This window comes from Rosa chinensis, chromosome 4 (assembly GCF_002994745.2).
Source record: "Rosa chinensis cultivar Old Blush chromosome 4, RchiOBHm-V2, whole genome shotgun sequence".
Taxonomy (NCBI): domain Eukaryota; kingdom Viridiplantae; phylum Streptophyta; class Magnoliopsida; order Rosales; family Rosaceae; genus Rosa; species Rosa chinensis.
This window is the reverse complement of record NC_037091.1, coordinates 46,668,314-46,692,717: the sequence shown is the minus strand read 5'-3', so window position 1 is coordinate 46,692,717 and position 24,404 is coordinate 46,668,314. Positions and strand designations below refer to the sequence as shown.

At 34.4% G+C, this 24,404-nt stretch overlaps 2 protein-coding genes and 1 long non-coding RNA gene across 5 annotated transcripts; 2 read left to right on the top strand and 1 right to left on the bottom strand.

Moving 5' to 3' along the window:
* Window positions 1–373: 373 nt before the first annotated feature.
* LOC112196675 lies at window positions 374–3,433 on the top strand. 2 transcript variants are annotated; one of them, XM_040518142.1, is made up of 5 exons: window positions 374–819; window positions 1,723–1,755; window positions 1,872–2,003; window positions 2,184–2,234; window positions 2,324–3,433. In XM_040518142.1, the coding sequence occupies exons 1-5, from the start codon at window positions 777–779 to the stop codon at window positions 2,392–2,394; spliced, it is 330 nt and encodes a 109-aa protein (XP_040374076.1). In that variant the 5' UTR covers window positions 374–776; the 3' UTR covers window positions 2,395–3,433. The 2 variants fall into 2 exon arrangements, with proteins under 2 accessions (XP_040374076.1, XP_024192847.1); XM_024337079.2 differs by having other exon boundaries at window positions 623–819; window positions 1,872–2,027.
* Window positions 3,434–10,449: 7,016 nt separating this feature from the next.
* On the top strand, window positions 10,450–12,444 carry LOC112196676. Its single transcript, XR_002935314.2, has 6 exons — window positions 10,450–10,778; window positions 11,116–11,182; window positions 11,296–11,672; window positions 11,958–12,046; window positions 12,134–12,247; window positions 12,349–12,444. It is a non-coding gene; the product is annotated as an uncharacterized LOC112196676 (long non-coding RNA).
* A 1,001-nt stretch (window positions 12,445–13,445) lies between these two features.
* Window positions 13,446–16,709, bottom strand: LOC112196674. 2 transcript variants are annotated; one of them, XM_040517478.1, is made up of 9 exons: window positions 16,366–16,709; window positions 16,165–16,256; window positions 15,892–16,064; window positions 15,652–15,745; window positions 15,341–15,451; window positions 15,159–15,248; window positions 14,765–14,850; window positions 14,420–14,484; window positions 13,446–13,963 (listed from the first exon to the last, which is right to left on the bottom strand). In XM_040517478.1, the coding sequence occupies exons 1-9, from the start codon at window positions 16,568–16,570 to the stop codon at window positions 13,857–13,859; spliced, it is 1,023 nt and encodes a 340-aa protein (XP_040373412.1). In that variant the 5' UTR covers window positions 16,571–16,709; the 3' UTR covers window positions 13,446–13,856. The 2 variants fall into 2 exon arrangements, with proteins under 2 accessions (XP_040373412.1, XP_024192845.1); XM_024337077.2 differs by having other exon boundaries at window positions 16,165–16,268; window positions 16,366–16,700.
* Window positions 16,710–24,404: the final 7,695 nt, after the last annotated feature.

The window sequence follows — 24,404 nt, the reverse complement described above, 5'->3', positions numbered from 1 at the left end:
AGTTGATTTTGTAGTTTTGAAATAAAATTTGTGTTGTGATGCATATGTCAGTAAGGAGAAGAAATATTGGTTTTGAGGTCTTGCATATAATTTGATTCACAGCTGAAGGGTTTTATGGGAAGTTGCTAGAGATTAAAGACGTGGCTTCTTAATAGGTGTAAAATTTGCAATAGTTGGTTTTCATGAATTGATCATTACGTACAGAACTATGCATAATTTTTTTTTTTTTTGCCCCCCCTTTTTGTTCTTGCTATATAAACTTTGTGTTTAGATTAATTTTATAAGTTTTATTTGTTCCTCTTTTGCAGGTTCTATGCAAAAAAGTGTTGCTGTCATTTTTTTGCCACTGTTTGTTTGTCTATTAATCAATACTGCCTCAGTCTACTATTGTTATTCAGGTAGAAAATCTAAAGTTTATTGGATAATATTGAATAACTGTGGTAATATTGAATTTTCTGACTACTGTTGTTTTCTTATGTAGACTCTACGAACAGTTTGGCGTTTAATTTTTCAAGTGGTTTCAGTTCAAGTATGTAATTTGAAAAAAGCGTCAATGTTTGTTTGTCATTTTGTAAATTATCTTTAAACATTATTTATTTGTTCAGTTTGTGTTTCATTGTACTAAAACTGTGGGTCATTTGAATGCAGTAATGGCAGCAAAGAGTGGAAAAACAAAAATGAGGAGAGTTTTATGAGATGATGATGCAGAACGTCAGTATGCTCGGGAACAGACAGAGAAAATACCTAATGATCAAGCTTTCACTGCTGTTTCTCATATGGACACTGATTGTGAAATTATATCTATAAAGCGAAGACAGGGTAAGTAAAAGTGTATTGATAAGAAATTTTAGTTTTGTTGTATTATTAATTTATTATAAAGTAAATTTTAGTCATGAGAGCATTAGTAAGTTTGGTTTATTTTGCATTTCAATTGCACAGTTGTCATTACCTTTTGATTCTTGCTGCTTTCTCTTGAGGTGTCAAATTAATTACTTACATTGCATTTCATGGTGCATTATGTTTGGTTAATTGATTATGTTTTGTACATTGAGTTTTGTTTTTTTTTTAATAGGAATATAAAATGGAAATAAAGTTGAGAAAACTAACTGCTCTATTGTACTTTATTTTCAGATTTTTAAGTTAGTTCTATAGGTGATGTCTCATTTTGCTCCTGTTGAACAAATCTTATTATCAGAATGATCTGCCTCTTTTGGTTCTAATTATATAGAGTTTCTACTTAAGCTATCGATTTTCTGTACAGAATAACAGAAACTTGGGATCTATGTTGTTGAGAGCCAATTAGTTTTTAACATATAACTGTAATTTGGTAAAATGCAATCAATATCTGTTTCATGGAAAAAAGGTTATTCATTTCTTTAATATCCGTTTCATTGTATGAAAACAGTAGCTTCTTTACTCTTTATTATGATTTTGCTTTGATGCGCATAAAAATTATATTTTCATTTTGCTTTTTATTTTTTTATTTTTTTCAGTCACATTCTGTTCTTGATCAATAAGACTGAAAAACTGTTGTAACTCAGTTAAGGTTATTGTATCTTCTTCTTATAACATGTATGCTTGCTGTTTGGTTGCTTTTGTGTAGCAAGTGTATTGTTCAGAAAGTTTTCTCATCATTTTGTTTTATAGAATATGAGTATTTTCAGTTTTTTTTATTATTGATTAATGATAAAAGTTTTGCTGTTGTTTCTGATTTAAACACAGATTGTCAAAGAAGATCGAAAAGATTGAAAGGGGGTAAGTGTATGTTATCAGCTTTATAATATTGATACAAATGACTAATTTTTGTGAAATATGTTTTCTACTTATAGATTTAAAAATAGTTGACAATGTTGCTGAAATTATATTTACAGCTTCTCAGCCTGTGATCATAGAACAAAACCAGAGTTTGCAGAGCAATGATGAGAACGTCAATACATTTGACTATGATCAAGGAGATCCTAGCATGATTGTAAATGAGACTCTATTTACTCATCGAAGCTCAAGTACTGACAATACAACTACAATGGTTAATTAACTAGGATTATATTGAATTGTTCTTCTTGATAATAGTACCTTTTTTTTTTAATTTGTAAAAATTCCTGAAACTAAAAATATTACTATTTTTATATAATAGTTGTATAATTGTTTTGCTAATGAATAATTTGATTTATTTTGAACAACAGGTGAATGTTCACATTCAATTGGTCAAGCATCGTATCAAATAACTAAACAAGGTTATTTTTTTAACTTTATTTATTATGTTTTAATAATTACTAATTTCGGCAATCATTTGACAAAGCAAAAAAAAAAATTATGTTGACAGGATTGATTGTCAAATATGAAGATTCAGAAGATAATACTTACAAATGTGATTGTTGCGGTGCATATTTCTAGATTGGAGAAGCGATAAAACAATCGTCTGCAAATGCACAATTGATATATACAAATTGTTGTAAAAAAGGACAAGTAAAGCTTCCGCAACCTAGACCAACTCCTAATTTTTTGAAAACATTATTAGAAAGCAAAGTTTTTAAAGAAAATATCAGAGTTTATAATTCAATGTTTTCTTTTACGTCAATGGGAGCAACAATTGATCGAAAAATAAATGTTGGATCAGGTCCTTACATATTCAAAATTAGTGGTCAAGTACATCATTTAATGGGTTCCATATTACCTTCTGAAGGTGAATCTCCTAAATATGCTCAATTATATACATACGATACAAAAAATGAGATTTCAAATCGTATTAATGCTATTGATCCTACTCATATTAATCAAAATATTAAGCTAGAAATTGTTGAAGGACTTATTAAAATGTTTGATGAAATTAATGAATTAGTAAAAGAATTTCGCACAATGAGAGATAAATTTGAAAATCAATCGATCTTTGCCTTCGTTTAGTATGGATATACTTAATTGTCAATCTACTGATGGTAAACAATATGAGAAACCAATTAGCGAAGATATTGGTGGTTTAATTGTTGGTGACATTGGGGAACACAACTCAAACAAAGATATAATCATTGAATCAAATGATGGATCTTTACGACGAGTTTCTAAAATACATCCAAAATATATGTCACTACAGTATCCAATTCTTTTTCCATATGGTGAAGACGGATATACACCAAATTTACGGATGGAACAAATTGGAACAAATCATAAACAAAAAAGAGAAAAGATGTCAATGCGAAGTTATATTGCTTATCAAATTCAAGATAGAAATTATGAAGCAAATACTTTATTGCAGAGTGGACGATTATTTCAACAATATTTAGTAGATTCTTACGCAACTGTTGAGGAAGATCGTTTAGATTGGATTAGAAGAAATCAAAAAAATATTAGAAGTGAAATTTGCAAAGACATTTGTACTGCAGTTTTAGCTTGAATTAATAAAGGTCATGAGTTAGGACAAAAAATTATTTTGCCAAGCTCTCATACTGGAAGCCCTAGAAATATGATTAATAATTATCAAGATGCTATGGCAATCTATAGACAATATGACAATCCTGATTTATTCATAACTTTTACCTGCAATGTGAAGTGGGTGGAAATATTAAGATATTTTGAAAAAAAATCCCAACTGTAAAGCTGAAGATAGACCTGATATAATTTCACGAATTTTTAAAATAAAATTGCAAAGTATGATTGCTTATATCAAATCTGGAGAACCTTTTGGACAAATTGAAGCAAATGTTTGCACAATAGAATTTCAAAAAAGAGGACTCCCTCATGCCCATATGTTATTTTGGTTGAAAAGAAATTACAAATGTTATACAGCAACTGATATAGATTCTATTATCTTAGCAGAATTGCCAGACAAGAATACGAATCCAGAATTTTTTGAAATCGCTAGTCAATTTATGATTCATGGGCCTTGCGGACAAATAAACTCGAAATCTCCTTGCATGCGAGATGGAAAATGTTCCAAATTTTTTCCAAAACCATATAATACAAATACTATGTGTGAAGTAAATTCACCTCCAACTTACAGACGTCATGATGACCATAGAAAATTTGTGATTAAAAACGGTATACATATTGGTAATAATTTTGTTGTGCCTTATAATTCAAATTTATTATTAAAGTATAATGCTCATATTAATGTTGAATCATGCTCTCAACCTATGTTAATTAAATATTTATTTAAATATATCAATAAAGGACCAGATCGAGCTCGAATTTTATTCAATGATGAAATTCAAACTTATCTTAATTGTCGTTATTTAACTCCTCATGAATCTGTATGGAGATTATTTGAATATCCAATTCATCATCGACATCCTGTTGTTCAACATTTAAAGATTCACCTACCTTCAGAACAAAATATTATTTTTAACGAGTTTGAATCTCTTGAATCAGTTATCAAATATAGAGGTACAGAATATACTATGTTTACTGGATGGTTTAAAGCAAATGAAACTTATCCTAAAGCACGTCAATTAACTTACACAGAATTTCCAACTAAATTTGTTTGGCATAATGACAAAAAAATTGGGCACCAAGAAAACAATATCAAACTATTGGTCGACTAAGATATATACCTCCTGCATCAGGTGAATTATATTTTATGAGATTGTTATTAAATGTTCAAAAAGGTTGTCGAAATTTTGATTCAATAAAAATAATTAATGGTATTGTACACTCTTCTTATCAAGAAGCATGTCAATCTTTAGGTTTATTGGGTGATGATAAAGAATGGATTGAAGTATTAATAGATTCCTCATACGTAGCAACAGCTTCTGAAATACGACAACTTTTTGTTACAATAATCTTATTATGTGATGTTGCAAATCCTCAAATGATATTCGATTTATATTGGATAAGTATGTCTGATGATATCTTACATAGAGCTAGAAATGAAATTGGAAATCCAAATTTAATGTTACCTGACCCAGAATTAAAAAATAGGCTGCTATTTGAACTAGAACAAATATTCAATCTATCATCAACTTCTTTAAAAGATCATCAACTACCAATGCCTGATACAAATAGAATGTTACAATTAGATAATAGATTATTAAGAGAAGAGTTAGATTATAATTGTTTTGAATTAAAACATCAGCATGCAAATATGGTCGCTCAATTGAATACATGTCAAAAAATTGTCTACAATGAAGTGATCAAAGCAATTGAAGAAAAAACAAGCAATACTTTTTTTGTTCATGGTCATGGAGGAACTGGCAAAACTTTTTTATGGCATGCAATAATAAGCAAATTAAGATCCGAAGGAAAAATTGTTTTGGTTGTTGCTTCATCTGGAATCGCTTCAATATTACTTCCAAATGGTAGAACTGCACATTCTAGATTTAAAATATCTCTTACAGTAAATAATTTGTCAATATGTCCAATAAAACAAGGTACTCACCTTGCAAAATTAAATTATAAAACAGAATTAATTGTTTGGAACGAAGCTCCAATGTGCCACAAATATTGTTTTGAAGCATTAGATAAATCTTTACGTGATATTCTATCTGATACAAACAATACACAAGCTGATAAACCATTTGGCGGTAAACCTATTTTATTGGGAGGCGATTTTAGACAAATTTTACCTGTTATATCAAGAGAAACTAAAGAGCAAATAATTGAAGCCTCATTAAACCACTCATATTTGTGGCAATCATTTAAAATATTTCATTTAACAGAAAATATGAGATTATCAAGACCAAATCTTACTGATCAAGATAAAGAAAATATTTCAGATTTTGCAAACTGGTTATTACAAATCGGAGAGGGTAAAATACATTCAATTAATTATGAAAATGATAGAGATACATCTTGGATTGAAATTCCAAATGATATACTTATTTGTTCTTATACAAATCCAATAGAAGCAATTTTTTTGACAACTTATTCAAATTTTAACACAAATTACAATAAATTTGATTATTTAAAAGAACGAGCAATAATAACACCACGAAATACTGTAGTACGTGATATAAATGATTATGCTATAAATCTATTACCAGGTAACGTAACAACTTATCTTAGTTCAAACACTATTTCATCAAATTCTAAAAGCAATGAAAATATTGATCTTTTGTATCCCATAGAATTTTTGAATAAACTTGAATTCACCAGATTACCATCCCATAAATTGACATTAAAAATCGGAATGTCAATCATGTTGTTAAGAAATTTAAATCAAGTATCTGGTTTATGTAATGGTACAAGATTGATAGTGACAAATTTATTTGATCGATTAATAGAGGCTAAAATATTAACAGGAAATAATACAGGTAAAAAAAAATTTATACCTAGAATTGTTCTTACAGCAACTAAAAATAAATGGCCATTTATTTTTCAAAGACGTCAATTTCCAGTTAGACCATGTTATGCTATGACAATTAATAAAAACCAACGTCAATCATTAAATCAAGTCAGTATATATTTGCCTAAACCCGTTTTTACTCACGGACAGTTTTATGTTGCGCTTTCAAGAGTTACATCAATAAATGGTTTAAAAATTTTGATAAACAATAGCAATGATATACCAAACAAATATACCAAAAATATAGTGTACAAAGATGTTTTGCAAGGTTTAGACATTTGAACATATATTGTATTATATATTGATGGAAGTATGAATAATTTTGTTACTATAGTTTTTTACTTGAAATACAAAAAACAAATATTTTTGTACACTTATAAATATTTGAAAGTGGTCACTAAAATAAATATTTGAAAATATATGTGAAGTTCTATCAGTTTCAATCGATCTAAATGTGGACCCAATGCATATGAAACAAATGATTGCAACTAGAAGAAGATGATGATTGCATTTGGAAGAAGATGAAAGCATAGTGAATTTGCAGTTGACCAAAAGCTTAATGTAAGTAACGTTGTTTACTTCAGATAGAATAGTTCAAATTTGAGGGAATGAGTGAATGACCTTTAGAATTACAACCTTGCACTCATCGTTTGCCGATTTACACGTTGCCATTGATTGTGATATATAAGGAAAGTGGTTGATTCTTTCCATCTTCGAGAAGCCACTATCACCATCTTCGGTGAAGAATCAATAATCGATTCAAGGCCGGTGTTCGACCTCTCCAATCTCCGACTGTTTCGTCTCTTCTTCTTTGGAACGGAGGAAGAAGCCGTGAAGAAATCAAGTAATTGATTGTTGGTGAATACTTCCAATACTCAGGTAAGCTATCTCAATTTCCTGATAATTGATTGTTGAGGTTCTTCAAAAGTGAATCTTTAATTTCCCAACTGGCACTACTAGAAAATTGGCTACTAGCCACCCCCTTATTAGACACACTTTTGTAACAGTATCATTTGACAGAGCAAATGACACCCTTTGTTATTTTCTGTTTCATTTGTCTAATGGATACACGTAACCGTAACAAATCAAAATATTGGGACTTATTAGATACTAAATATCAGTATGTATCTAAGAAAAGATAATAGTAAATGAAATAAAAATATATAAAATTAATAGACCACACCCTTATCTGTATGTTTTGTTTGCACACTGTTATTATAACGGTGACTTTCAATTTCTCCCACTGAAATCCGTATCAATATTTTTATCTAATATACATTTTTTTATTAGAAACATATTTATTATGCTGTTATTTACTTTAAATAGGTAAATATATTTTATTTGACCAAAAAAAAAGAAGATAAATATATTCTATCTAAATCCAAAAGATATATATCAGAGACATTTTTGATCGTGTAAGTCCTTTGGTTGGCCCTTATACACTTTAAAAGCAGGGCATATATTGTTTACTTCGAAATGGTTTCAATCAACGGATGGTGTTCCCCTCTTTTAAGAATTTCAAATAATAGTTAGTTTTCCCTGATAAGTTTGGTACGAAAGTTTCCTGGCTTCATGGAGAGGAGCAACTACAGATTAATTTTTAGGTCTGATGAATTCTGGGCAATTGCCTCCTAAAAATCAATTCAGTTATGTTGTATATGTGGGCCATAGAAAGATATATGAAAGAATGAGCCGCATCTCATGCAATCATATATATATATATATATATATATATATATATATATATATATATATATATATAAGAAATATTTATCAAAGATATTTTCTGTATAAATGAAAAAAAGAAGAAGAGAGAGATGTATAATTGTTTTAGGTTTCTTACTCTAGATAAGGATAGTGGGTTTTTGGTTTCTCAACTCGAGATAAGGATATTGGGTTATTTAATCTCTTTCTTTTGCACGAATTTTCTCTCTACAATTAGGGTTCTTCTCTCAAGCACTCAATGAGCTATCTGTGATTACTCTTGAAGTTGAATTGGAAAGTCTAATTTGCTGCAATCTTCTTCATCACCAGGTATTAGAACCATTTAAATCCAATCTTGATTCTTTTGAGATATAAGCAATACTCCTAATTGATCTTGACCGAATTATTTTCTACAGATTAGACTGAGCTTTAGCAGCATCAAATCGGCATGTGTGGTCATCCATGGTTGATTGGCTTCTTTGTGATTATGATTTCCTACTTTCTTTTCTATTTCATACTTTGTGACCTTATGAGTTGGTCGACTTCTTTCTCATTTTGATCTTTTTCTATAGGCCATGACAATGGGTGGATAGTTGAGCAAGAAAATGGCTGGAAAAAGAGAAAGAGAGATGCAAACATAAATGGAGAAAGAAAGAATTGCCGGAAAAAGAGAGGATTTTGTCGCCGGAATCGGGCAGTTGAATATGACCATAATTAAGTAAAAAAGAAATAATTGACTTAAAAAAATAATAATAATATTAAGTAAAAAAGAAATAATTGACTTCGAAAGAAAGAAAAAAGAAATAAAAATTAATACTGTATAAATGAAAATATATAGATAATAAAAAATATTTTATATTTTGATAAATATACAAATAAAAAAATAAAAACATTAAAAAAAAAGTACAAATGAGGAGTGAAAAAAAAATTAACGCAAAATAATAAAATAGAAAAAAAAAGAGATACTGAAGTCCTAAGCGTGACTTTTGGTTAGTGGAACCTGCTATAGAGAATACTCATTTTCATTCCGTGGCTGCACCGTACCTAATGAGTTTTAGATACCCTTATTCGTATTATTTAAAGCAAAAGATACAGAAAAAATTCTGTATTCTATGAGGCCTTTTCTAGTAGTGTGGTCTATAAAAATTTCATGGTTTCTGAAGTAGTCGTGGTGGTTTCTGAATTTCAGTGTTGAATTGATGTGTGTATACATATATGGATTTAATCATGATTATATAGAAATAATGAAATTGCATTTTCTCTTTCTGTTTTGTCGTGAAGAGGTTTTTATTGTCAATGGTAAATCTAGGATGGTCTTGGTCGACTGGGTTTTCTAGATAGCTAAATTAAAAGTCTGTTGTCTTTATAATTAGGAAAGGTCTGGATTTGTCGAATTTGCTACTTGGGAATTCGTTGATTGCCATGTTTGGAAAGATTGGTTCGTTGGAATATGCTTTTCGGAGTGTTTTTGACTATGAAGGAGGCGGATGTCATTTCTTGAAACACTTTGATTTGGGGTTGTCATAGATCAGGGTATGAAGAATTGGCCATACATCAGTTTGTTATTATGAGAGGCACTGAGCATTCCGCTGAAGATTTACAATATCAATTGTGATGAATGTTTGTTGTAAGTTGCTTGATTTGGAAAGGGCTAAGCAAATTATTGCTTTCAGCTTCAAGGTGGGATTTTTTTCTAATAGCATTGTATCAAGTGCTGCTATTGACATGTTTTCCAAATGCAACTGATTGGAGGATACGGTCCGGCTTTTTTCAGAACTAAACTAGTGGGATTCAGCTATTTGCAATTCCATGATTTTGTGCTATGCAAGGCATAATTGTGTGGAGAATACTGTGCTGCTTTTTGTGTTGACCTTGACAAAGAATCTCAGACCAACTAAGTTTACTCTTAGCAGTGTACTGAGCAGTATGTCCACTTTTCTTCCAGTTGAGCAGGGTTTTCAAATCCAATCTTGGGTTTTAAAGTTAGGCTTCAAGTAAGATGCTATTGTCCATTGTTCACTCAATCTGTGCACAAAGGGTAGATAATTTTGGAGCTTCTGCAAATTGAAAGAGGAAAAACACAATATTACAACAAATTGATAGAGGTACAAACCTGTGTTTTCTTTTGCCTTTTACAACTAGGTAATCGCTGCATGATAGCCATTGTGTTTCTTATTCTTCTGTCTGCTGTTGTTAAAGGTTGAAAGTAAAGAGCTAGGTTGCTTCTCACTGGTTAGTTAGTACGTCGTTCCTTGCTTATCATGGATGGTGGACGAACCAATTTTAAGTGTGTTCTTTATATACACATACACATACCTATACTAACTGTTTCTCTATTTTAACTGCAACCTGCACGGCAAGGCACTGGCTATACTTGAAAAAGATCAGTGTATCAAATAAGTTAAACAAAACCATGGTATAAACTTAGATCTACAAAAAAGAAGAAGAGAGATTTAGATACTAAACAACATTTCTTTACAATGTTTATAGCTGTATTTTTGCTATTCCTTTGTGGACCATTTCTTTGTTCTAAGTTCACAATATGTTTTCGACTTTAAATAACATACATAGGCTTAATGGTGAATTTATCTACTTCGGATGTTTTCTGAAATCAACTTTACTATGCTGAATTTATAGGCTCTAATTTGCTGGTTTTCTCTTAGGTTGCTAATAAGTTGCTTCATCATGCAGAGCTACTGTTTATGAACTTAAGCTCCTGATCACATCAATTTGCTGTAGAAAACTACCTTCCAAAAGCCTTACTTGAAATCAAGAGTGTGGATGTGTTTTAATTATCATTGTGAGTACCTTGCTTCTGTGTACGTATCTCCAACCTATACAAGGTTTAATTATTATTCAAATTGCATGAATGCAGAGTATTGCTTTTTGATAAGAAAGTCTTTATTGATTCTTAATATTGAATACATCCATCTGCCTCACATGAAGAATCTGTGGGACTATGACTTTCCATTTTGTTCATATATATGTAACTTAAATTTGGTCAAAGTCATGTATAGATTGAATTTGTGGGACTTTAGCTGCTTCGTTGTTTTTTTTCAAAACCTCATTTGCTGTAATATTCTGTCTCTTTTTAAGTCAATGAATTGTAATATTTATTAGTTTTTTGCTGGTTATAGGTACATGAATTCCTGCAGGAAGCACTGTGTTCTACATAATGTTACAATTCTCTCTGTTCTCTTCAAGGTTAGCGATGATTGTTATCCAAAATTTTCTTTTGAATGATACATCCTTATATTTGTTGCAATACAGTCGATAAGTAGATTATCATTCTGATTGAAAGAAGTAAGATTTTTCAGAATTGGAAACCAAGTGGTATTACTCATTTCTGCAATTGAAGTCCTTGAATCACATCTCAATTGTCTGCAGGTTACCCAAAAAAGCCCTCGATTATCTACCAAAATGTTATTGACTGCTTTCCCATGGGAGGCCTGACTTCCTAGAATTCAATGGTGCATAGATGATAGTTAGCATTCCCATTCTTTCAAGCTATTAATAATTATGGTTTATTCTTTCATCTTGATGTAATATCTAAGTTCTTGGCTTTGTCAACCACATGTATGTAGGTTGTTTAACTATGGCATCGGCATTCATTTCCTTCACGCTAGAGACCCTGAGAAGCTGCCCCAGATCAACTACATTAACCCCAAAGATAACCACATGCATTTCTTTCCAGGTCTCTCTTTTGTTTTCCTTTAAAATACTTTGGAATTGTTTTAGTACTTTTATCTGCATAGTTGTCTAAGAATACTAAATGATAAGATTTGAATTTCTATAAGTATGTTGTACAATTTGGGAGTGTTGCTGGTTCAAATAGTTCAACCCTTTCTATGATGGTTTGGATTTATTGAACATGGAATTTGGATTAATACCTATTAGTTTTGGCAAGAGTAATTTTCTCTTTTTTGATTTCTAAGAAATTCTCATTAATACCTATGTGATTGGTTTTATGCCTTTGCAGCATTGTTCTTTTACATGGGCCTCCAGGCACTTGAAAAACTTCTTTATGTAAAGCATTGCCTCATAAGCAACCATCTGATTCAACCCCAGGTTTGAAGATGTATCACTTTTGTCTCTGTTAAAATGATCTGTCAGTATATTTGTGGACTGCCAGACTCATTGTTTTATGCTTTTCAGGTGCCCAAGTCCTAATTGCTTGCACTCAATGCATATTCTCTATTCAGCAAATCTTTCTATTTTGAAACACATATTTGACAAAGAACTCTAAGAATTGCAGCTTTTGGCTTTGCGGTTAGTTGGTTTGGACGTTTGATGTCACTTGATATGTATATTCTATCTACAAATGGACGAACTTCTAACCTTTCCCTTATTGTTGTATGATTCTGTTACAGATTTCAAGCATATCTGCCATTCCGATAATCACCGTCGGCCTCAATTCCAAAATAACATCAACTTTTGTAATATGTAAATAACTAAATGATTATTGTTCCCTACACTATGATTATTGTATAGCGTGGGAAGATTGTAATTTGTTTACAGGATTGTGCATTCGTTTGTTTTGTAGATTTCTGTTCTAACCAACATCTCAATTGTAATTTCAATACCCAATATGTGAAGTAGCAGTGAAAGTAAATAAAACTGTCATGTCAGCTGTAATGATATTAAGTAAAAAAAACAAAGTATCAACCCCGCAGCAGCGCGCAGGCATTCTACCTAGTATGTACTATAGTCGCTGAGCCCCGCAGCAATGCAGGAGAAAGGGATACATGGTCAAAAACGACATTTCAACCCAATGAATGGCAGCCTGCAATTTTGAGAAAAAATAAGGATAAAAAAGACTTTTCTGCCAGTCTGATATTCTCCTTAAACAGTAGGGACAAAAGAGTCTTTTCTACGCCCTCCTGTGAACAGTGTAACAGTAAACCCATGCTTAATATATAGTATAATTAGAGTACTTACTTGCCTCTGATAGGTTCATGCCCTGGTCACTGCTGAAGTAATATTAACAACTTGACTATAACAAGTTGACTAGTGCAGAAAACTGCCTTTCCTCAACTTTCCCTGTTTTTACCACATAAGAAGACCTAAAGACCATAGTAAATCAACATTTCTTGTAATAAAAACAATCTCTGCTCGTTCATTGTAGTTTTATCTCGAACTGGTATGTAAGAATGCAGAAGAGATGGGGTGTTTCATCTCCAACTGGATATAAAATAATGGAGAAGAGAAGGACCGGTGCTAGGATTTACTGTCTAAACCGACAGCTTTTTTTTTTAGCAAAAAATTCATTTTACTGGGAAAAGAAAGGGTTAGCAAGCGGTAAATAATAAAACCAAAGGAAAAGAGCGTTCGTTGAAACTTATTTATTAAAATAAGATAAATCTTTACACACCACCTTCAAGAAAGGATCACGTCTCCACTGACCTGCTACTTGCATATATTAATTTTTTCAGTCAGTAATGGTTATTTTATAAAGATTCCCAAAATCTCCGACAAATCACAATCCACTATTATTCTATTAATCATTCTAGAAGATGAAACATAATTTCTGCATAAGCAGGTGGATACATCTTATGTAACAGCAAAGTAAACACAGAGAGAAAAAAATAGAATCTATATAAGCTGGGGGAGATAGAGAATTTGGGACCAATGATATATAAGCTGCCTGTACAAAGATACATGAAGTTAAATCACTTGAATGTTCAAACCAGCCAATAAGTTTCCATGGAGGCTGGTTGAATAGGTTCAGAATTGTTAGTTCTCTACAGATGTGCAAACCATTGCAGCAAGTATCTCCACAATATGCAAACAAACTTTACATGCTCAGCTCCATCGCAAATATTCCTTGGGCTATCTTAACCAATATTTCCCGCACAATGCAGATAGAGGTAACATTAGTTCAGAGACTCTCAAGGAATTGAGAGAAACTGGGGTATTTTGGTTCCCACCCTATTTCTGCACGAGTTTTTGAGTTGTTTAATCGCTTTCCCAAGGGATCAGTAGTTCCTGCATAAACAACATCACAATGTATGAGTTTCAAACTATTGCATAGTCTGAAATCTGAACTCAGAAACAATAAGTACTAAAGAACTTCAAACTTTTGTAGTCTTCACAAAAAGTAGTGGCACTGATCATAAAGCTAAGTTTCGCATATATAAACAAACAATGTGCGTGGGTGGAGAAAAATTGAGGGAAGATAAGAAAATGGAGCCCTAAATTTTCCCCTTTATAGAGGGAAATGGAAAGAAGAGACTTTGGACCCTTATTTTGTCTTCTAAAACTCTTTTATTCTATCTCCATTTTGATGACCGTATTAAAATTTGTTCTCTCTCCATGTTAAGTGAAAGTCTAACATGCTTTCTTTTCGTCCATATCTTTTCTCTTCTGTCCCTCTCAAACTAAGATTGCTTAACAAGCGGGAAAGAATTGAATATCTATATGGGATACTACTAAGAAGCTTACCTGTAAAGCTCTCAAACACTTTGGTAAATTTCCCACTTTTATTAACCAAGTCCATCACTTCTTTCCTGCAGAAACATTGAAAAGGCCACAGATGCTTGCTTTAGATTATCGAACAGATAAGTGTAAATAAGAATCACAATGTCAATATTTAGCAATACATATACACACAGGCACACAACCGAAACGCAGAAAAAAATAAAAAGAAAATCCTCTGAAAAGCTTTAAAATCATATCCCTACACATATACACACAGGGACAGAAGCATATGCTTATCCTGTTCACAGTATGCTGAAGTCAACATGACCAACAGTTTTGAAGGGCATCGAACAGTGTAAAGATTAGAACCTGGACAATGGATGATTGTCACAACCCAAGAGAATCCGGTTACGTAATTGCTTCTTTAAGATTGCAACAGATAGGGAAGCTGCATCCTGTCCAAAGGGATTTAGGTTTTTGATCAGCCACATTAATAACACAGATACAGAGACACTGAAACAATAAATATATTGCTGACAATGTAGAGATATAAAGCCATCTAGATCAATGATATGAAACTCAGAGAATAGTAATTCTGAATATTAAGAGAAAGAAAAGCCAAAACTGAACAGATTAATATTCAAGCCTGGAAGATATACTAGAAATGTATTATAAAACAAACATGAGAAAAAACAATACATAGTAGTGGCACTACATTGAATAATTTATCAGTAGCCAAAGTACAACAGGATGATGTTAACACCTCGTAATGTATGAGATTCAGAACGTGATCTGGATTTGTGTCTACAGTCCCCTTCGATAACCAATAAACATGGGCACCTCTATCTGCTTTGTAAACATAGTTAAGGTCACTTTGAAATAGAACAAGTAACTTTCCAGTAATGTATAAATATTCTCTCAGAATTCCAATTCCATAAAGGATATGTAAAGCCCTGCCAATCTAAGAACAACACCACCAAACTCCAGCACCACTTTTTCTGCATTAAGAAGGACATCGGTCCTGGGGCTCCTTCCTATTGGCACTACTGGAGTATCCTGCAAAGAAAGAATATGGACACTATGATAAACAAAACAATTCTTAACCGAAGGCAGATAACCATCTCTCCATATCACTCCAGCAACTTGGCAACATTAATTTAAAAATTCTAACCCAAAGGACGTGTGCACAAGGATGGCTCTCTAAGTCATTATAAAGAGAAAATAAAGAGATGGTACCAGCAGAAATATGTGTCTACCTCATCACATGGACTGTTGTCATTGCAATCATACGGTGCAGAGCTTGATGTAAATAAGAAAGAACCTTCACCATTCCAGTTCAATGCAGCCACTCTACTTATCCAAAAAACCAAAAACAACCATTACCAACATCACAAGTTAACTACCATACATAGTCCGAATGATTAACTAACAAACAACATTACCAACCATCACCTCCAAGCATACATTTGAACTCGAAAAACAATTCACAGACTCACCGAACATCACCGGGATAATCCGAGGTTCTAGATGGTGGAGCACAGAAAATGACATTAGGAAACTTAAGGTCCGTTTTGGTCCCCTTCAAGCATGGATTGATACCCACCTTGATCAACTCCTCATGGTGATCAACGGTGACTGTTTGCCCATATATTTCACAACCCGGATGCTCCTGTAAAAACTCAATTGCTTAACCACTACAAAATTGAACTAAATTTCACTACTTTGTCACTTAACAATAATCAAAATGTAGACAAAGATAAGTACAATACCTGCCGCCATTTCTCTGCAACCAATCGCCCAAGTACTCCCGGCCCAACAATCAACAGGTCATCGGCTCCCACAATCCCGGAAAAGCCTGCACCTTTTTTTTCATCTACCCTTTCACCAACCAAGCCATCAAACGTTGCGCAATAAAAATGTAAACTTTGTTAACAAAATTAACCAAGTAGCCATAAAGAGAGGAACTTTACCAATGGCGGGCGATGATGATGATGAAGAAGAAGCAGAGACTTGGATTGGGGTGGTGGCCATGGAGGGAGAGAAGGTGGTTCTGAATTGGGAATATTTGAGGGAGGAGAAAGGGGAAGAGGGATTTGGGAAATGCCCAGAAAGTCCTTGAGTTCTAGTGATGGGAGTGGTGAGACCAATGAAGCTAGCAATAGCAATGGTGGCCATTCTCCTCGAGCTGTGTTGATATGACTTGATGGTGAAACTGAGGAGTTGGTAAACGAGACGGGTTGTCGGACTGGTTATGGGGGCTTTCTCACAGCCAATGAGGATGGTTTACGTGGGCAGAGTGTGGATGATCATGGCCCTTTTTTGGGGAGACTTTGAATCTGACGGTTGAGAAGGCCTCTGTTCGTGTCATCTGGGTTGGGGGAATGGATTAGTTGGCCTCATCCTAATAAGAGAGTCAGAACACCATCTCTGTTCGGAAACGATGACGTCGGTACTTCTTGTTCATTCATGGTGTTTGCCTAGTTATTTGGTTTGTTCATTTATACCTCATGACAAGGCTAGTCCTAAGATTTGAAAGACTGAGATGAGTGGCAAAAATGGTGTTAAAATTGAACAATTTTTAGGTTCACCCCTAGAATGAATGAGCAAATTCACTTTCTCTTGCGATTAACGCATAATAACTTTATAATTTTCTAATTTAACCATTCATGTTGTATAACGTAATATAAAGATTAGCTCTGTAAAAAATCAATCAAATTGAAGACCTTTTAGTTGTTCATTGCTATGAAATACATGAACGGTTTATTATAGTAGTAGTAAGTGTTGTTAAAACCATCCATTTGTTTGATTCAATTAGATAACTAAACGATTTCTGATTCGATTGATTTTTTACAGAGATGATGTTTAAAGGATAATTTAAGATATAGACCATTGGATTATAAATTGATTAAGTAAAAATATGTTAATCGACAATGGGGGTGAATATGCTCATTCACCCTAGAGGTGAACCTAAGAATTGTTCGTTAAATACGCGCAAGGCCTAACTCTGCGCTATCCGTGCGGACACACTTCAACGACCATGCGGTCTATTAAATATTATTATGTCATTTTTTTGTTTTTCTTTTAATTTTCCGTTACAGGGAAATTGACCAAAATAGCCACAACATACTATATCAAATCTGGATCTGGTTCATGACTCTGAGGGAGAGAGAGAGAGAGAGAGAGAGAGAGAGAGAGAGAGAGAGAGAGATAGATTATTCAACTATTGTGGTTTCTGCTAGAAGATTAGGATCAGAGGTCTCGGAGGTCAAGATATGGTGGTGAGCTAGGTCAGCAACGTCATTGTAAATTACTGTGATAAAGAGAAAAACTTCTCAACTTTTTGAAGAACCCAGTGATCAATTGTAAGAATTTGAGGTATAAAGATTTCTTTTTGAATTGATTTGTTCTGCATGTTGATTTTCTTGCTAATAGGTAGAGTAATTGTCTCAAACACCTCAAGAGGGAGTCATCTTGAGAGATTCTTAGACCCCTTCATGATTTTATAGCCTGACTGAGTTAGAAATTCTTTATTATTGACTTGCAAATAATAATTATTGTTGATGTAACTGGTTTAGAGAACTGAGATTTTGCTTGGGTACTTTTTGTTTGCTTTTTTGTTTCAAAATTTTTTAAGATATTTATTAATCACATTTCATTTGTTCTGTTTGTTTCATTTGGGATGTTAGTATAAGTTACAAATTATTTGATGGTCAGTAGCATTATTTGCTATTGACGGTCAATAGAGTTGTTTTTTATTGGAACACAATGCATGTTATGGGCTTTTCAGCTGATTTAAGAATCCTAGTTTGTTATTTTGTTTCAACAAGATTTTATGATATTTTATTTCACCTTCATTTTGCTCTGTTTGGTTTGGGGTGTAGCTTACACATTTATTATTGACAATCAATAATATTATTTGCTCTTGACAATCAGTAGCATTAGTTATCTTAGGATGGTAATACATGTTTATAGGTTTTTGTAGCTACTATACTTGTCTTACTTGTTATCTTGCTTCATATTTATATGATATTTTCTGGTCACAGTGCTATTTTGCTATAAATATTTGGTTTTGGGTGTCAGCAACAATTACTCTACATTATTGACGGTCAGTATTATTTTTTATTACTGAGGATCAGTACCATTTTCATACTGATAGTTTGCTATTGAGAATATGCAACCTTATTTCTCAAAAGCTAGCAATACACATGTACTAATTTTGTTTGGTTATTTTGTTTAAGTGACTTGGATCTTAAATCCTGCCTTCTTCCTCCAAGAGACACCTATTTTTCATTATGAGAATATGATAGTACCTACAGCTTACAATTGAGTTAAATCACCATAACCCAAAACCCATAAACTCTTTTACACCCACGCTCACAGAATTTCCCAAGAACACTCTCACTCAAGAGATATACTAACTCTTATACCGCGATTTTCTCGCTCTCTCTCTCTCTCTCTCACCTTACGCTCTGCTAGGGTTAGGGTTTTTGTGATTGAATTGTGGGGCGAGCTCTCTCATCTCATGGCCGCTGCTATTGCTTCCATGACTGCTAAACTTGCAACAAGGTTGTCGCTTAAGGACTGCGAAGAGCCTGTGGATCTAGGCAATCTTCGAATTCCGGGAAAAGAATTTTTGGCTAGGAACTTTTACCTAGTTGGGGGCCTAAATAGTAGTCGGGCGGTGACTCTGGATTCTTTCCGCAATGCTATCCGCTCCATGTGGAGGCTCACGGGGACAGTGGAGGTGCAACCCCGTGCAGACCGCTTCTTGTTTACGTTCACTCTTGAACGTGATATTGCGAGGGTGAAGAAGGGTGGACCATGGGGTTTCCAGCGTGCCATGGTGCTGCTCAACGATTATGACGGTTTCTCGGATCTATCTGCAGTCAAATTGGACTTTGTGTGGATCTGGGTGGAAGTGCAAGGTCTGCCTCCAGGCATTTTGACTGAACCAACCATTAAACTGGTTAGAGAAACCATTGGTGAGGTGCTACAGGTGGATAGGACGGGGAACTGCACGAGTGTGTCTAGTTCTTCCCATCAATGAGCCGGTTCGCCTGACTCGTAGGGTTCGGGTTTCCCCAGTGGATGTTCTAACCCTACAGTTTAGGTATGAAAGGTTGCTTGGGCGGTGCAGACAATGTTCCATGCTTAATCATGGGGGGGGGGGGGGGGGGGGGGGGAGATGTCCTTTAGAGACGGAGGAAGATGCGACTTTGGCTGAGGGTTTTGTTCGGTCTCAGTTGGCGAGTCATTTTCTTCCCACATTGGTTTTTAGAGCTAATGCCCAAACAACTGTTCATCTTACGCTGCTTTCTGCTATCAAAGCCCCTAATCTGCTGAAAAAGAGGACGGTGCAAATCCGGACTTTATCGGAAGGAGTGGAGGCGCCCATCTCGAAGGGTACCTCTGCTACTCCCCAACTTGTTGGAGTGCAAAGACCAAGGGAAGAAGAGTTACCGGCTGAGGGTAAGAGAGCGAAGCATAATCTGGCTTTAGTTCTGATGGGTCTTCAACCAGAAAACCTTGGGTTTGATGTTTCTTCTGAGGGCTTGGTTGAAGTACCTGTTTCCTCGGCCCCAAAGGTGTATAAGAAGAGAGGCAGGCCCCGTGGGAAGAGAAATACTCCTAGGCCTTCCCCGGCGACCTCTGCTTGTGCTGGCTCTGACTCAGGAATGTCGGTTTCTTCTGAAGGAGGACCTGGAGGTCTCCAGATGGTGGTGGCATCGGAGCTAGAGTCTGTTTCCTATTCTGGCTAGGAATAGGTGGTCTACAACTCTTGAGTAATAGCATTTCTATTGGTTGTTTGCGTCGTACACCAAGATGGTCTTAGGTGACAAGGATGGTCAAGGCAGGGATTCTACTTCAGGTTTGTAGGCTATCAGTTACAAGTTTTCTTTTGCTTGTCTTTTAGGCTTTAGTTTTTTGGTTACTTGCAATAAGAATGGTTATGTAGACTTTGTTTGTTTTCCTTCAGTTATTAGTCGCATTTAGCTGAGCAGGTATTGTGTAATTTGGGGATCTATTGATATACCAAGCTTGACCAAGTGTGGTCGTATGATTTTATATCAATGGATTCGTTCCGTTACCCTAAAAAAAAAGTGACTTGGATCTTTTGGAACCACACTTTCGTTTTAGTTATTGACCGTAATTGCGAATATTATTGACAGTCTGTTATATTGATTTTCAGGTGATAATGCAACAAGTATTCTAATGAAACCAAATGTAGAAGCTCTTGTGCAATAGAGAATGAATGCTCTTCAGTTACTTCTTGAGCACCACGTACTTTGATTGGATAGTTGTTTGGCCTGTGTGCCTCTCTTCTTTGGCTTTGTTTGCCATGGTGGTTTTGTATGTCTTGGTTTGTGTTGTATCGAATCAAATTTTAATTTAATTAAAATTAAAAAAAAAAAAGTGGTTATAGGGACTATCAATATTACTAGATGAAGTGAAGAGCATTTTGTGGTATTGTACATGCAAAAACATGAGAGAGAGAGAGAGAGAGAGAGAGAGAGAGAGAGAGGAGACAGAACGAGGCAAAAATCAAGCGGTGACAATTATGTAATTTACATTAGTTTTTTAGATAATTGAAAAACCTGTTATCCTGTAAGAGCAGACTGTTAATGTCGTCAGCATTAATTTGTCCGCACATGACTTTAATTGATATATTCACCGCATGGATCTTTGACTGAGACTAATAACCTTATTGGTAAAATGACTCTAAAATTTACTGATGCGTCTTTAGTATTTATGGATATTTAGCTAATAGAAACAATCAAAAAGACGACGGAAAAATTCATTGACGAGATAAATATATAAAATGGAGCGGTGGAAATTAATGGCTTCCAAAATTTTGTAGCTGAGATAGTTACTTCTTTCTCTAGTTTGTAGTCAAATTAGTGAGAGAGTTGTGATGCAATGCTTTGAGAATAGTCTCGTTTGAAACTTTAAATGAAGAGAAACAATATCGAGACATATTACAACTGGACATTTCAGCAACCAATAATGTTCACATGCTCAGTAATTGACCAAAAAAATTATGTGATAGGACCCACCCCAAATTTCACATGCAATCAGAGGTGGTCCTGTGGGGCTCACTTTATAGATAACTTTACCAAAAATTCGGCAGAGTCACCCTTAAAATGGACTACCCAAAACTTGTAAAAACACATTCACACTTCTAAACAACCCTCCAAAAACTCCTGGAGCCACCCTGCTCCCAAAACTGAACAATTCCACAACATCTTCCAATTCACAAGTACAAATCCCAACTTCATAACATTCAACCCACAGATTATCAGAGCAATTCTAGAATAAAAAGTAAATAAGCACAACATGGATAAAATGGATATGAGGAAGTTGTGTTGTTGACTATGCCTCAACTCCATGTACGCTCAACCTCAACTAACCTAGCCTGCAAACTGGGCATTTGAAACCGAATGGCCCAAGGGAAAAGTTTTGAAAACACGTTAGTGTGAGTGGACAAAACAAATAATCAAGACAATTTAAATAGAGCAAACTTGAATACTTTCCCACTTATTTAAATTTATAAACCTCGATGCATGCAACGTTTATAAAACATATTTCTTTAAACTCTGAAATCTGGTGAAAACATACTAGCCCCGCTGGTTAAGAGAAATCGGACTAGCCCCGCTAATCAAGTAACAACAGAGTATGGGGAAGAAGTCATCACCATACAAGTAAGGGAGCCTCCCAGGCTCTGGTCGGAGTGTCCCACACTCTTGAGCATCTCATGCTCTGCTCAACTCACCCATAGACATAGAGGAAGTGGGGAGGAGTACTAATAGGCTAGCTAGCAATAAAATAATACGATCCAGGTATGGTGGGTTAAAATCATACGAAAACTGGAAAACCATTAAAGCTTCCCCAAATCTCACGAGAAAAAAATAATATATATCACCGACGTGACGCCGCACGCCAAAATATTCTCGAATTCATAAACCAATATGCGAGATTAAAGTAAATCCATGAATCCCAATGAAAATCTCATTTTCAAATATCCTTTGGGAAACTCAAAATCGATGAATGAAAACAATATTTAATTCCGAAAATCACCTCGGAAAATAATTCGTCGAAAATCAACATGAATCATAAACCAAAATGATAATTGAGATAAATCATAATCTTCGTAAATCAACAATGCAAGCAAATCCATGAGATATCTCGAAATTAATTTTCCAAAAGCAAATTATGGCAAAATGATAAAATGATAAACAAATAAGTAAATCATTATTTCGGAAAAATAATCGCATGCATCAATTCTTAAAAACAAAAGTCCACTCACAGTATTATTTAGGCGATCACGCATACGAATTTCTTCGTACGTCAAGCAATAGCTCGGTACGTCGTCCTGTACATAATTATATTCCGTGCATAATCCAAAATCAATCCTCTTAAGTCAACATCTCCATTTCCTTCTCTGATTCAACCCAAACTTTACCACTAACACCATTTCATTAATTTACAAGTTCTAGGGCAGATTAGAAAGAAATCCAAAAGTCGGATTCTCGTAAATCAATAATTGAAATCCTAAATCTTGGGAAAATAAAAATCGATTCAAAATTTCTCCAATCTTCACCAAATTCACATATATAAGCACTAGATCAAATATAAAATTTAACTAGCTAAAAACTGAAGCCAAAAACATGCCGTACACACCTCCACGCGCCACCCACAGTGGTGGCGCTTCCTAAATCTTCGGAAATTAAAAATTGATTCAAAACTTCTCCAATTTTCACCAAATTCACATATATAAGCACTAGATCAAATATAAAATTTAACTAGCTAAAAACTGAAGCCAAAAACATGCCGTACATGCCTCCACGCGCCGTCAGCCGCCATCTCCGATAGCCACCAAATTTTGGCACCAACAACTACTCAACAAGTCTAACACTTTTCTCAACTACAATAAATTCCAATTTTACCTTGAAGAGCTCAAAATTGGCCGGTGAAAATTTCCCAAAAATTTTCAAACCCTAGGATCAGGTTTTCCTTCGATTCACTCTCCACACCACAAATTGAAGCTAGAAGCTTAAGGAGAAATGGTTCATGGCTCGAGGCACTTCTACTATACCTGGTTTTAGGGCCGAAGATGGCTGGAATTGGAAGAAGTGGCCGGAAAACATGAACTGCTACAGTGATCGAATTTGACTTCGATATGTAGTTTTCCGGCCAAATCGCCGTGAACCACCACTATAGGCGTATGCGGGAGGAAGAGGCGGTCCTAGAATGATCGGTGGCATGCCGTCAGGTAGCTGGAATCGGAAGATATGCCGGAAAAACCAAGAAAAAAGAAACCGGGGAGAGAGAGAGCTCGGGGAATAGAGAGAGAGCTCGGGGAATAGAGAGAGTTACCGAGTGGGTAAGGAAACCTACCACAATAACTTTCCATTTATATAGAAACTTATCATAAACAATAACTTTGCTAATTTCATCCATAGCTTTCGCATACGAACTCCGATTTTTACGTACCACATATGCACGGACTCGGTTTAACGTCCTCTATGACTTTCCAGAAGAAAATTTTCTCAAATTTTGACCTGAACAAAAAGTCAACATTTAGGGCCACTAAAAGTATCGAAACAAAGTAAAAAGTGAAAGTAATTGTTGTTTACCGTCCAAATGACTAGTAAACCGGTAGATTGAGATACGGGACGTAACATTACGTTCAACCACCTTTGTGATGGAGGGAAGAATTATTATTATTATTTTAGAAGAAATGAGAACACTTTCATTATTCCGGCCAACAAAGTTACAAAGGAATCGCCACGTGTGTGGCCTAGATAAAATGAGTACCTAAACGTAATCATGTACTGACAAACAAAGCACGCTCAAACGGTAGGGAAAAGAGTAGGGAAATATTCAAAATAAGCCACAGTTGGATCCATCCTAAACTATGGAAATCCCTTTAGGCTTTGGCTATGGTTTGTGGTTCTCATGTCCTCTACTTCTGGAGAGTTCTTAATGGTATGTTTGATAGGGGGCAAAA